Source organism: Rattus rattus, chromosome 11, assembly GCF_011064425.1.
Source record: "Rattus rattus isolate New Zealand chromosome 11, Rrattus_CSIRO_v1, whole genome shotgun sequence".
NCBI classification, from domain to species: Eukaryota; Metazoa; Chordata; class Mammalia; order Rodentia; family Muridae; genus Rattus; species Rattus rattus.
Window position 1 is genome coordinate 70036030 of NC_046164.1, and position 14576 is coordinate 70050605.

The window sequence follows — 14576 nt, forward strand, 5'->3', positions numbered from 1 at the left end:
CCATTCGGAGTGTGCTAGCTTTGGACACCCCTAGGGATGGCTGGTCTCGGCCCTATCCTAACCTGTTTCCCTTACCTGCCCCCGGCTTGCTTTGCAGCACCTCTATGTACATCCTCAACGGGCGGTGAATTTTCATGCCAGAGACCTGGAGACCCTTGAGACACACCCAGCCCCTCCCACAGCCCACAGGTTCAGTGAGTCTGTCCCCTGCTCCCCCACCACACCATTTTGTCCTCTCCAGAATAAGCTACCTTCATATCCTATCTGGACTGAGGTAAGCCTGGCTCCTGTGTGCTAAGGACCAGCAATAGTCAGTTACTACACCCCAGACATGGGCCCTGCTCCTCAGGTCTCCTTCAGCGCTGAGGCAGCTGATGGGAACTTTCGGAGGCTGCCATCTTGAAGCTATCTTCTTTAGCTCTGTTTGGTGAAGGTCCTTTGTTCATGGCCTGAGGCACTGGACGTGGCTTCAACGTCTTGCCCCAGTAGCTTACGGACCCTGGACACATGTCTGTCTGGGGTAGGGCCTAGAGGAATCTGACTTTGACATCCCACAGGCTCCTAACCACACCCAGGAGCTACACTGGTTTCGGGTCTCAGCCCTGAAGCCACACCGTCTACACTGAAAGCCCAGGTCATAGCTTGGGGATGCTGGACACAGAGAGCTGCCTGGCTGGAGGCAGTGCCACTGTGAAGCTAGGATCTAGGCAACACTTTTATTATTGGTAGTAGAAAGGGAATTGTGAGCACTCCCTCCTTGGAGACCGTGGTTCAGGAGGCAGCCGCAGGTCGCTTGGATGGCCGAATGCGGTCGTTGATCCAGTCCACATAATTGGACACACGGGTGTAGACTCCCGGCTTGTTGAGCCGCCCACAGCCATCACCCCAGCTGATGATGCCATACAGGTAAGCCACACCATTCTTCTCACAGACCAAGGGCCCACCCGAGTCCCCCTGAAACAGAGACCAGGGTCCTGACTCAGGAGCATCTGGGCTTCCAACCCTGCAAACATCCTGAGTCATGAGCACAACCCACAACCCACAGCTCTGGTCCTACTCCATGAGGAGTGCAGGCGCACGCTTAGCCCCAGCCGGTGTGCTAGGCCTCCACCTGAAACACCTCCTCAAGCCTGCATCCTTTCTCTACATCTCTTAGAACAACTGCCCTCTTCCCCAGGAAGCCCTGATGGTCCCAGAATCAAGTCCCATCCACCCAACCCTGTCTCACCTGTACCACCTCATAAAAGGGATTCAACTTCTCTAAGACTCAGTTTCCTTGCCTGCTTAAAGGGCATAAGACAGCCTCTCCGTGGCGAAGCAGGTCGACAGGTAACCACGACCACGGCCTGGCCTATGAAGCCCCTGACAAGCATTCACTATTGATTGATTGCTGAGGATCCCAGAGAAATCTGGACAGAGCACTGTAGCCTCTGAGGTCCGATGTCATGTGGACAGCCCTGACTGTTGTTTACACAGTGGGCCTTATCTGGACTCTGTGTGACGCTGGGCCTGTCCTTGGCTTTCCCATCTGTTTAGACAGTTCTTCTCCTACTGCAAGGATACCCTCCAGGAAGTTCCGAGCGCTCCACAGTGGGTGGACTTTCTGCCTTAGACTCTCTGCCGGCCCTGGACTCCCTGGGGGCCAGAAAATTCCAGTAATATCCCATCTGTGTCATCGTGGTGGGGGCTGGAAGTAGCCTACCTGGCAGGCATCAGACTTGCAGTCAAAGTATCCAGCACAGAGCATGTTGGGGCTGATGTCGGCACCATACACCTCAGGGCTGCTGCACTTGTGGTCAGCAACCAGGGGGACCAGTGCCTCCAGCAGGGAGTTGGAATATCCGCTCACATCTGTGGAGTACTGCACTTTCAGGAGAGGCAGGTTTGTTGCCTGTCTTTCCCCATCCCTGGCCACCCACTGGTGGGGACTGCCTTCAACTCACTCTCATCCATGTGACCCCAGCCTGCAATCTGACACTTGTGTCCCGTAGGGAAAGAGCTGCCTGCCTCAGGGAGGCAGATGGGCTGAACGAACTGGGAGCGGACAGCACAGCGCTCCCCCTTCTTCTTCAGCCGGATCAAGACTGGGAGGGAGGGAGGCCAGGGGTCAGCCTGGGCAGTAAGGCCCACACTAGACAGAAATCCACGGCAGACAGTCCCATGAAATGGGTAGAGGAGAGGTGGCCGGTGGCCTGAGAGACCAGAGGAAGGGCAACACGATTCCTCTAGCTCCTTGTGCCTGCCCACCTCCTACACTTGTCCGGGCTCTGGCTTAGGGTACATAAACCACACTCCCACCTTGCCAAGGCCCCGAGCTCACCAAGGTCATGGTCGTTGGGGTTGAACACCGAGTAGAGGGTGTAGGGCACGTACTTCTCAATGGCAAAGGTCTGCGTCACATCCGTCGTGCGGTTGAAGAAGTGCTGACCCAGTACCACTGTGATGCTGTCCCTGGGGGGGCTGCACAGGAAGCTGGCAGGAGTGGAACCCAGCCCTCTCCTCGGCACTATCAGGTCTCCCCAACCTTGGCCCCTGTGCTTGTTGGTTATGGCCAAGCAAGAGGGTCACAGCCCTGGGAAAGGTCTGCAGACATTTTAAACCCATGTGACGGCAGAATCAAGACTGACAAGGGTGGCAGAGCCACGGCGACCCTGGCCCAGGAGCCCTAGCTTCATGGGTTTCATCCGTGAGCCAGTGGAACCTTTAGGTGAGGTCTGCTCTGAGAATGCACCCCATGGTGCAACTGCTTTGTCCCCCAGGACACGGGGCTAAGAGGGGTTGCTGGGGTTTTTCTATTCAGTCCAGGCAGTCTTGGTGTCTTGGGGTTGGTTGGAGACATGAGTAGACCTCAGGCTCTCCGTCCTAGGAGCCCATTCAGTGAGCTGGGCCTCAGTTTCCCTGGCTGTGCAGTAACCCTAGAGGTTCTATTACATGTTATAACTGAGCCTCCTGATTCCTTACCCAGGTAAGTGCCCCTTAAACACCTAGACGCAGACGCAGGGTGGTACACGGGGCATGTCTCTGACACCTTATCTCCACCCCACTCCTCAGCTCTGGGAGAGGCAGGTCTATGCAGACGACAGGATGGTGGCCCCTCCACACCCACTGCACAGGGATATAAGGTAGCTGCAGGAGATGCCCTGCTCTGATGCTCCATGACTACCTTGGTACCCAGAACAAGCATTGGGCTACAGTGAGACCAAAAGGTGTGTTAGGGGATCAGGAAAAGTGGTCATCACACGGAAGGATGTTAGTGTGCTTTGCTGGAGAGGAGTGTGTGTCACAGGTAGGGTCCCATGGGATAGAATGAGGTAGGAACATGACATGTGGGTAGCCCCCGAGGAGGGATGGATTCGGGCAGAATGGAAGGGTGAGCATGTGAGGAGGGATGGAGGGCTGGCTTCGTGGTGGTTGCCCTGGGGATCTGGCCAGTGCGCTCACCTGCTGGAGAAGCAGTGGGCTGCAGACACTACCCAGCAGGTGTGGATGAGGCTCCCAGCACAGAAACCGTTCCCAATGTAGATGGCGGCCAGCCAGGGGTGTGAGCCGGGCAAAGACGATGAGCCACCAATGATGCGTGGCCTCAAGAATGTCCTCTTCTTGTGCCTCTTGCCACAGGTCGGACGTGCAGTTGAGGTCGACTCAGGCAGGGTCGCTAGGACCTCCGGGATTCGGGAATGGACTCTGGCCAAGGATTCTGGGAGTGGAGGCCATCAGTTCATACCCCTGGGTTTCCCTGGAGACAGGGAAGAGCCACAGGGGTCCTACCTGGACCCATAGCCCACTTCCTCAGGCCTGAGGCTCAGAGCAGTTACCCTGGGAGCCTCTGTCCCCTACTCTACAGATGAGGACAGTATAACGCAGGCCCTGGCAAGGCCGGATCGCCTGCTGCAGGGTAAGTCCTGTCTCTCCGACAGTCTGAGACCCCACCTCACATCCAAAATGGCTAGATATTACCAGCATGAGAGCCTTGGGGCACAGCGCTCTGAGAGCTGACCACCCCAGAGTTTAACTACACGGCACCACTGAGTCCCTTCCACTGACCTGACTGGGGGTCCTCGGGGAGCACCACCCCCTCCTCTACCCCCAACCTATCAGGGAGCCCGCACCACAAGCTGCCAGGCGGCAATACTCCCATGACAGCGCGCTGTCCTTCACCACATAGCACCAAGGCCTCTCGTCCTTGTCTGGGTTCCTGGAGGCAGACAAAGAAGTCACATATCAGTCTCCTGAGAGGACACATCCTAACGCCCACACCAACACCTGAGCTAGACCATGATGGGCACCCTTGAACCCACCATCCCAAGAGGCAGAGGCTAACAACCATCTTGGCAATGTTGGCCCCTGCTAAGTCTGGGGAGCCACTGTGTCCAATCCTTTGCCTACGCAGAAAGAGATATGGTAGCCATTAGATGCTGACCGACAGTAAGCGTGAGGGCCCAGGCCAAGCAGGGCAGCAGCACCCACTGAGTCCACATGGAGCTCCTGGTAGAGCAGGTCGGAATTCCAGGCCAGGCAGCTCAGGCCCGAGGCAGAGGTGCTGGCCACACCACGGTACTCTGTTCCATTGCCCAGGAAGCAGCGCTCAGTGGGAACTGTAGGCACAGCGGTTGCCATGAGGCCAGGCCTCTGAAAGGCCTCTGACACCACTCCCCAGGGTTGCCCCATAAAACTGAAAAGAAGTGGCTCACCAATGTTGCAGAACCGCCCAGCATAGCCCAACGGGCAGGCGCAGACGCTGGTCCCTGTGCCCACAATCAGGTGGCAGGTTCCTCCATTCAGACATGGGCTGCTCAGGCAAGCTAGGGGAGAGCATGGAAGCTATACTTGGTCTCCAGGAACTCATGGAGGGGACGGAGCTGAGCTCTTTCCCCATGCCGCTGTTGTTGGGTAGCCTTATGCTTGAGTGAGAAGTGTCTAAGGACATGTCTCACTACCCCATGCACCATGGAACCTAGACCTCCCTGAAGTTGGCCATGACGTACCTGTGTGGTGGGTGTCTTCACACCGGGCCTGCCCCTCGATACAGCTGCACTGCTCCACATGTCCCTCGCTCACACGGGCCCAGTGGTCGCCCACCTCAAAATACTCGTAGCGTGTTTCATCAAAGCACTTCTCTGTGAGTCACACAGTGCTCCCACAGCACTCATGCAGGTCCCCTCTCCCAGGCAGGCACCTCCCACCCCAGGCTGGACTCAGCCGCTGCTCTCCCAGACTCCCAGAAAGGCCCCACTCCTGGGTCCCCGAGGTCCCCTCACCTGTGCCACAGTCCTTGCCTGTGAAGGCCAGCGGGCAAGCACAGTGGTAGGACACATGGTCCTGGGTACTGGAACATGTGCCTCCATTGAGGCAGGGCCCAGAGGCACAAGGATCAAGGACAGCTAGGTACAGACAGGAGGAGATATGGTGGTTAGTGGCAAGAGTCACACTGCCCTCTTGGGGTTGCTGAGTAAGCAAGTTCCCACCTCCCAGTGATCCCCACCCAGGATCGGAGATGTCCCATGGCTCTGCACTCCACACCCTACACATCTACACATGCTCTGCCAGGCTACAGGGTCTCTCTCCTGTATCCTGGGACAGCACACCCATAGGCTTCATGGTTTGTTCTTTGGGCCTTGTTCAAAGGACCATAGATGGCAACATGGATAGATCTTACCACAAGAGGGCGCCCTGGTATCACCAATGACCGCCAAAGCCATCCAGGGTCTAGAGAGGCTAGGTCCTGTCTGGATGAAGCACCCTATGGTGCCCTCTGGCCTGACAGCAATTTTATCCCTAGATGTTGCTGAACTCAGGAGGATCAAACTCACAGACCACCCCCAACTCCATACAGACTCCCCTGCCCAGGTCACTAGTATCCTCACCCTGCACATTGACCTCTATAATCCCAACCCAAGCACCCTGTTAAAGCCCCTCCGGGGGCTCAGGCTGAGCCCTCCACATACCCACCTGGGCCTTCCACAGGCAGGGTGGCCTCTGCACAGTAGCCCCAGGCCCGGTCTCTGTCGTAGTTGTGTGTTGTAGCACACCTGGAGGGGCGAGTCGGAAGATAAAAGTCCCTGCCCAGAGCCCCACCCCTCTCTGCCTCGGTACAATGGAGCACTTGTTCACTAGATGCACCTGCTGGGTACTGAGACCAACCAGTTTCAGGGCTCACCAGGGTCTACAGTGGGAACCCATGTGGATTCCTCAGCCCCTTACCCCACTCTGGGACTCACCACTTCCTGTAGGCACTTCCCTCAGAGGTACAGGAATGCAGCATGCGGCCACCATAGCGGAAAGGGAACCTGCACGGCTGTCCGGACTCGGTGAGCACTGTAAAGTGGTTAAAAGTGTCAGGGATCGGGTGTCCCACTGGGTACTCCACCCCTACCCAGGCCCCACACCTCATTAGCTGCCTTCCCATTGCAGAGTCTGACTTACCTTGGCCCCCAAGAGGGCTGCTGCTGGAGGAAGGGAGATACCTCTCACTTTGGGGTCCCTCGGTCTCTGCCTCTCCCTCTGGATCACTTCCTATTGAGGTGCTGAAGTTGCCAGAGGTCGCAGGGATCATGGGAGTCATGCGGGTGGCTGTAACATTAGGTCCTGGGGGCTCTGTGTGGTTCTAGGAGCCCAAAGGGCCACAATGGTGTCAGCATGAGCTAATCCTTCACACTTGGACCCCATCAGTCAAATACACCACACCTGAGCCTCCTTAGGGCAGGGCTCAGAGACAATGGGTGTCCCCAAGACCTCCTCTGGCCTTTCCTTCCAAATCTGAGTGATTCAACATGCTGGCTTAAGAGTCACAGGCCCCCAAGTCACCCTGGTCTTGAGACTCAACCCTGGGATCACTTCTGGGGTGGACAGGAGCAGCTGAAGCACACAGAGGTCTCCTACACCCCATCTCAAACACTGAAATGCAACAGAAGCCCCAGGGCTCCCACACTCACAGGGCCTGGGCTACACACAAGAGGGTCCCAACAAGTTCAGGCCCAAGCACTACAGACCAGCCTAGCCCAGCACCTCACCTGTCTGTGTGAATGACAACTTTCACTCCACTAGGCCACCAGACTAGGCCCCTAGCTCACACCTCACCTCTTCCCTGGGGCCTCTTCCTAGGAACCCTGAGTGTGCATAGGGAACCCTTAGCCACATGCAAGAGAGAGGGTCAGTGCTCACCCTGCCAGCCTGGGGCTGGGCCACCCGAGGCACCACCAGCAGTAGCAGGAGCAGCAGGAAGGGACATGGCCTGGAAGAGACACTAGGGAGCCAGGCCCGTTGCCGCATGGCTCCTCCTGAGCTGGCGTGAGGTGTAGCAGGAGCAGAGAGGCCAGGGAATGTGGCCAGGGCAGGTGGGGTCAAGGCTACACGATAATGATTAACCCTGCCTCCCCCGTGCATCCTGTCAGGATCCTCCATGGCCGTAGCTCCACCCTGCTGCCCCAGCCCTGCCTCTCTGCTGGGGCAGCTGCTGTTCTCTGGCAAAGGCTATAACGCTCCTGGGCCCAACACCACGGTCAAGTCTCAGCCTCTTCCAGGAAGTCTTCCAATGTGGCTAGGGCAGGTCAGAGCCAGGCCTCCCAGGCACGGTTGCCTGACCATACTGTTGGCAATTCCTGTCCGTGAACCCTTTTCAGGACCTGCTGCATGAAGGGACCTGGGGGTTCCAGTTCTTTACAGCCAGCTACTGACTCACAGTGGGGATGGTACTGTCTCCAATCCACAGAAGTCAACACTGGGTAGACGGTAGGAGTGGGTTGCTCCCTGGGCCAAGGGATTCTGTGACCAGCGGCCTTAGGAGAGTAACTTTCTTTGCTGGTTTGTCTACTTGTCCTAAGCCTGGGGTACCCAGGACCCCCAGAATTGTAGCCTTACCAGACAGTGTGGGTATCTCCCCCCACTAAGTTTTCCCAGCTTGGTTACCTGTGAGCATAGCCTGCATGCCTTGAGTTGGGCAGGCTATACAGAAAGCATCCCCGTGGCTTCAGCCAGGCACTGGGGGCTGTTGGCAAACTGGAGTGGCCACTGTGCACCCATGGCTCTAGTTGTCTTGGGATTTCCTCTCCAATTCCTGAGCAGATACCAAACAGCACCCAAGCTTGCCAAAGTAGGTGCTAGAAGCCTGGCGGGGCATGATGGCTACTGAGGGCATGGTGGTTCCGGGCAGAGGTGCTGGGACACGGTGGTACTGGGGAGACAGTGGTACTGGCACACAGTGGGTACTAGGCAGATACTATGAGTGCTGGGACATTGTGGATGTTGGGAAGTGTTGCTGCTGGGATGTGCACGATGAAGTATCTCGGAGAGGATGCTGGGAAACCTTCCAGCCAGTCCAACTCCAGTTCCAGGGAGAGATGTAAGATTGGCCCCTCTGCAACTGGGGGCTCTGCTGAGGCTTCCTGGGCTCATGACAATGTGTCTTGCAGGCTCAGCCCACACCAGCCTGTGGCCCTTCCCCTCCTGCTTCACTGATGACTCGCCGTATCAGAACTTTCATTCTATAAGCCATATTCTCTCCGGTCTCAGCCTCAGGCACACATGGCTTGACTATTTGTAGACCTATCTGTAGTCAGTTTCTAGTTCAGATGCCCCTCTCTAGAGACGCCTGGGTTACCTGAATGAGACTAGGGTAGGGGGTCAGGGCCAGTGGCAAGAACAGTGCACAGGGAACAGTGGACAGGAAGGAGACCACAGTGAACCCACCATAACTCTCAACAAATCCCCGCCCTCACCAATGGCCAACCTCGGACAAGACATTAGAGCACAGATGTCCAAGAACCCCAAACCACCTGCAAGGGACAATGTGAATGACAATACGGGGTGTGGCTGGCCTCAGTATCCCAGAGCTGGTCATGGAGCCCCTACATCTGAGGATGAGAGGTGATTCTGACCTTTAGCTCCCAAGCACCAACCTATCTTCTTGCAGTCACCCTTGACCTCGTGTCCAGGTACCATTTCCTGCCTGGGAGTCCTTCTTCCTAGGACCATCTCCAGGGGTCAGGGTTTCAAGGGGACATCACATGCGACATCGCGCTCAGCACAATGCAATACATGGCAGGTCTTGAGAAGCATTTTATTGGGTAAGGTCTGAGTACCAAGGTGGGCTGCTGTGGAGGTGTCTGGGATGCAGCCCCTGTGAGGAGGTCGTCCCCTCAATTCCTAGTTTGGCTCCTGAGGGTATTGTGGCTGAGGTGGCTCTTGGCTCTTCCCAGGCTGCTGAGGACTCATTGCTGAAAAACAGGCCCCTGCTATCTCAGAGTCATGAGCTCCTCCAACATCCACGTGAACACGGAAGACAGTGCGTGGAGCAGTAGGAATTGCAGGTCAGGATAGCATCAGACAAAGGTGGCATGGTGTGTGCTGGCCTTGGGCTTGGTGGGCTCACCTGGGATGGTGCTCCGGCCAGGACCGTTTGGTAAGAAGGGTCCATTGGCTTTCACCCTCCTGGGACCCAGCTGCACCCCCAGAATGCTGCCTCCCCACCCGGGAGGCACACCCGCAACGAGGTCCACGTCGATGATCCTGTTGACTGGGAGGCCTTCGCTGCCTCGGGCCCTGCCCCCTGTCATGGGGAGAAGAGAAGCTGTCATCTGCTTGGCTCAGCCCTGGGTTTCCAAAACCCGCCCGACCATCCCCGCACAGACACTCCAAATCCACTCCAGATAAGGTGATCTCTGACCACAGGCTATGGGCCTGGGTAGGAGGGCTGGGAAGGTCAGAGGCACTCACCATCCATACTTCAGGCCAGTCATCATGCCTAGCTGGAGCCTCCAGACTCTCCTAACTGGCCAGCCACCTCATGTTGAGTGGCCCCGATAGCAGGCAGTGCCAGTCTCAGCCGGGAGGCTCACCAAGCTCAGGCCTTCATGACATGGTAAGTAATGGACGCTGGGTCTGAGGATCGGAGAGCCCTGGGCTGCCCTGGACACTGTAGGAAAGTCAGGACTGACTTCCCTGTACACGTGTATCCTGGCTTCATCTGTCAGACTGCTCGGGGGTCTCACCCAACATCTCATGACATGTTGGTTCTGGCAGCCTCCTCTGCCCACCTACCGCACGGACACTACTGTCCATGTTGTTCCCTCTGTTGGGCATCTTCCCCCATCCCTGTGTGGCAAAGCCTTCATCTTCCTGGATGACAGCTAGACTCCTCTCTGGCAAACTTCCGATGAAGATTCTGGATTCCAGGCTAGGACTGTAAGCATGGAGGGATGGGTTCATCCAAGGTGGAGTTGGTATGGCCAGGAGGGCTCAGGAGAACCCAAAGGGGTAGATGCACCCTGGGGTACAGTAGGCTTCCCAGAGAGCAGGAACGGGCAGCCGTCTGAGAACTTCCCACTGAGACTCCCCTCCCAGGCTTTCTTGCTCCAAGGGAAGCCCAAAAGCAAGCAGCCACGTCACTGCTTAGATCCCCAGTGTCCTGATCATCCACCTTCACCTCCAGATGATGAATATCCCCCATTTCTTCTGGATGCTGTCTACCCCCTTTAAGCCTTGGAGACTCTAGGATCCTCCCACAGCAGGCCTCCCAGACCAGTTCCCCTAGCCCCTCTCCTTTCCTCCCCCAGTGTTAGGGTCATCTTCAGCCACACAAACTCCTCTGGGCCTGTGTGCCCCTTGACTCCACGTCACCAAAACCTATTGCTACCTGTTCCTCCACACCATTCTCCCTTGAGGAGGCCCTTCTGTGCTCTCCTCACCTTCCGTGCTCTCTGGTCTGACCATCTCCTCCATTGACCCAGATGCCCAAAACTGCCTTGGAAGTTTCTAGATCTCAACGTGGGTTTAGACATCTTCACTCCAGGATTGCCTTGATAGGTGTGGCTGGCTGTGCCTTGGCCTCGCAAGAGACCCATCCACTCACTTCGGGGTGTGTGGGTTTCCCTATGGACCAGTGACAGTGTGTGAGTTGCTTCATTTGGGACAGGTGTCTGTTTCCTGCACGGCACTATCCTGAGTACCTAGCCAGGGGCAGTGTCAGTAGGGTTAAGATTCTGGGGGAGCCCTTGAGCACCCCACTTTCCTTCTGCAGATTGAAATCAGGGGAATGAGATACGTGTTCTGCAGAGATAGATCCCCACCTCCTTCCGCTTCTGGGAGCCACGGGCAGAGTGAAATCTGTGAAAGCCCACAGTGGACAGACTGGAATGACAGTCTCATTCCAACATTCCATTTCAAACGCCCAGAACAGGGAGTATATCCTACATACTACCCCCAGACTCTGCTTTCTAGCTATAACAGAGAGAGCTTGCCACTAAAGGTGAAGACTTTGCTCCCTATGTAGACAAGTCCTCTAACAGATACAAGGATTAGGGGTCTGTGGTAGCCCAGCTTCTCTGTGGACCCCAAGACCCCCTTTACTCTTTGTATCCTACCTTACCCTTGGCCAAAGCTTCTAGAAGTGGCTTCCGTGAGACCTCATGTGGCAAGTGCAGGCTTGAACACAGAGGTACAAGGTCTCTGCTGAGTGTCCCCAGCTTGTCACTTGACAAGTCCAGGGCACATGAAGAGGCTCATCCACCTCAGCCGCTGTCAGTAACAGGGCACCCAGTGTGGTTAAGACTGGAACTCTTTCCCAGTCTGTTCTATGGTCAATCAAAAAACATTCAGCTAGGGGCTGCTGGGATCCAGTCTGACCATGACCTATCCTGCTTGTCATCAGACCTCAATGGCTCCAAATGCCACGGCAGCAAAATGACTATGTGTTAAGAGACAGGGATCAGTCCCAACACTGAACACCATTGGGGCATTTATGCAGAATGCCATCAGGTCTTCAAAGAACCAGTGACTCCCATAGGTACAGGAGACCTGCAGTCCCCTCCAGCCCTGGATGCACACTGAGGAAGACGCTCCAACCTCTACTAACCCTGTATGCCCAGAAGGGGGCAGGACAGATTTTCTGGGGATCAAGGAAATGCACCTCACAAGGAGGGGCAGCCTTATACTTCCTGCCTGTCCAGCCTAGACTTGCTCTGAGAATGTGGCAGGTCCCAGCCAGTGACTCAGACTGCAACCATTCAGGACCAGCCACACAGAACTCCCTAGACTGGGAGCAATGCATGACCCCACTGGTTTTCAGGAGCCACCGGGCAAGGCCAGTCTGGGTCAGCAAAGCCCACACCACACCTCCGGACGTTTCCTCAGGTTCTCATTGCTCTCAAGCACCCAGGCAAGGCAATGTCAGCATCTCATTTCCTGCCCTCTGGGCCACTTCTTCACACTGGCCCTTGGCTAACCTGTTCTTTTGGGCCACTCGTCCCCCTGACAGGGTCTTTGCCAGAGCTCCAGAGACTGGGAACTACCTAGGCACCTGGGAACTTTCTAGTCAGCACTGGTGGCCTTTGTCATTCCTAAGCCTCCTCACTGAGGACATTCTCTGCCCCAGCTGCTGCTGCCTGCTCCAAGCCCATCCTTAAGGGTCCATGGCACACAGCTAAGTGAGGTTGATGTAAGCCCACTCTCAGGGTCCAGCCCTAGTTACCTATCCCTCTTCCCTTTCTATCTCCACAGTGTGGGGACTGCCCTGAGCTATGTCCCTATGCTCTCAGGACTGTGTGCACCATCTGGTCCCAATGCCTCCTACCAAGGTCCCCAGATGATCCTAGAAAGGAGGAGACACAGACTCAGGCACTGGTGAACCATGAACACAGGAAAACCTAGAGGGAGACAGCAAAGAGGACTGGGGCCAGGGCCCCATCCTGGCCGTTCCACAGATTCCTTCCTACAGGGGCCTGCTAATCCCTGCTCCTCATGAGAGGGACTTGGCCTTGCTTCTGGCTCATGACCTCTGGTCATCACAAAGACCCCAGCTCAGGGTCTAGCTGGGCTAGATTACAGTGCCTTCCTCTACAAACACTTCCTGGGTTTTGGGCTCATGCTCACCTTTTGGCTGGGGTGGGGGGCACTGGTACAAGGCAGGGAACAGGAAGTGGGGAGTCCAGAGGATGGCACCTAGCAAGGCTGGCTAGGGAGGGCCTGTGCTGGATGGGATGGGATGGGGCAGATCAGGATAAGGAGGGAGAAGTCAGCACAGCTGGAAGGTGAGGCCACTGGGTCTCAGGCCTGGAGTCTGGAGTAGTACAACAGGTACAGGACCTTGGGGCCGCAACCGAGACCTGAGATATTCTTGAGACCAGCCACTGGACAAGGCCAGGTACCAGATGTGCTATGGAATGGCCCTGACAGGGCTTCCCGGGTAACTTAGCAAACGAGTGTCAGGTCCAGGAGTGATGTACTCTGGGCTGTGTCTATGCCTCATGAGGGCTGGGCTTCCAGGGGACAAGTTCGTTGAGGACATGAGAGGTGCTCTGGGGAGCTTGGGGACAGAATTGGATGGAACTTGCCAAGGAAGAAATGCCTCCTGCCAACAGCCTTGGGTAGAACTTGAGTCCGGCAAGGCTGTGCACCCTCACTCCAAGCTCAGGAAGTGTGACACCATGCAGGGCTGGGGAAGCAAGCCCCAGGCTGGGGTGAGCAGATAAGCCTGACACACACTGGCTCTGACCACAGGGCAGCAGTCACGATATCTTTACCTCCAGGGCAATGAACTGTCACAAGACTCTGTCCCAAGCCTCAGCCACCTCTGGATGGGTAAGCAGGAAGGTGAAGATCTGCAGGGGGAACTGAGCTGGCAGCCTCTAGACAGCCACCTTGACGCAACAAGACCCTGGATGGCTGTGGAGGCCCCTTCCATAAGGGCTCATGGCTCGGCCCTGAAGCTTGTATTCCTTGAGAGCCCGCTTCACGAACCAGGCCTTCCAGGGCTGGGACAATTTACTGATCTGTCCTTAGCCTGGCATCCAGTGGCTGTGCTGTCAACTGGCCAGAGGGTGAGGATGAGGCAAGGCAGAGGAAGGGACCGTAGAGCAGGTGGGTCAGTGACACCAAATCTAGCCATGGTGAAGAGAAGGGCAGCTGAAGACCCTGTCCCTGGAGAGAACCAGACCACCCCTCCTAGGCTCCACACTACGGCTGGCTATGTGCTGAGTTGGGGGTGGGGCTCTGGCCGTGGTCAGAGCAGGAGACTGCTCTGTGGCTTACACCTCAGACCCCATCACCACAAGCTCACTTCTGCAAAGCTTCTTTCCTCTTTGAAACAAAGTGTCTTCAGGGCAGAAGTCCACACCCTCTCAGGATGTGGAGAGATGCACAGCTGACCAAGTGCTGACCCATACTGCCACTCCATCCAGAGGCCCTCTTCAAGCCCCCAGCAAGTCGGCAGGCCAGCAAATAGACAATACCAGAACAGTGGGCAGGAACGAGTGTCAAAACAGCTCACACAACTGTGAGCGACAATCCCCAAACTTGTCTGCAGGAACTTCCTGCTTGGCCTCCAGGCCCCTGCACCCCTTGTAATGCCTTTGTAGAATAAAAAAGAGTGTCCCGCCAAGAGGGCTGAGAAGGAAGTTCTCCCAGGCTGGGGACACTCATCTGCTTTTCCCTATCATGAAGGAACTTGGATATTTTGGTTCCTATATCAAGACACAAATATACACGAGATAATTTCATAGAGGCACTTATACACACACGAACACACATATCAATGTGTCTAGAATGTCAGTAACCACTCTTCAATGCCTTTCCCACTGGATCAT

At 56.1% G+C, this 14576-nt stretch overlaps 2 protein-coding genes across 4 annotated transcripts in view; both read right to left on the reverse strand.

Annotated features, from left to right (window-relative positions):
• Nucleotides 1-689: 689 nt before the first annotated feature.
• Hgfac (HGF activator) lies at nt 690-7338 on the reverse strand. Its single transcript, XM_032916876.1, has 14 exons — nt 7162-7338; nt 6424-6604; nt 6219-6315; nt 5950-6029; nt 5259-5381; nt 4986-5117; nt 4692-4802; nt 4421-4595; nt 4110-4195; nt 3442-3697; nt 2321-2460; nt 1944-2084; nt 1703-1851; nt 690-954 (listed from the first exon to the last, which is right to left on the reverse strand). The coding sequence occupies exons 1-14, from the start codon at nt 7267-7269 to the stop codon at nt 772-774; spliced, it is 1962 nt and encodes a 653-aa protein (XP_032772767.1). The 5' UTR covers nt 7270-7338; the 3' UTR covers nt 690-771.
• A 1692-nt stretch (nt 7339-9030) lies between these two features.
• The window catches only part of Rgs12 (regulator of G protein signaling 12), a 92515-nt gene continuing 86969 nt past the window's right edge, over nt 9031-14576 (reverse strand). For all 3 annotated transcript variants that reach the window (XM_032916291.1, XM_032916293.1, XM_032916292.1), the window contains one exon: nt 9031-9544. In XM_032916291.1, the coding sequence (XP_032772182.1) occupies nt 9318-9544 (227 nt within the window). In that variant the 3' untranslated portion in view covers nt 9031-9317. The remainder of the gene's footprint in view (nt 9545-14576) is intronic.

Bases quoted from the DNA above. Each gene is read 5' to 3' on its own strand.
- Hgfac (XM_032916876.1), bottom strand. From the start codon at position 7,269: ATGCGGCAACGGGCCTGGCTCCCTAGTGTCTCTTCCAGGCCATGTCCC. The intron at 6,605-7,161 runs GTGAGCACTGAC...TTGGGCTCCTAG, and splicing joins CCCAGCCCCAGGCTGGCAGG to AACCACACAGAGCCCCCAGG. The intron at 3,698-4,109 runs GTGCGGGCTCCC...CTCCACTCCCAG, and splicing joins TTGCCGCCTGGCAGCTTGTG to AATCCTTGGCCAGAGTCCAT.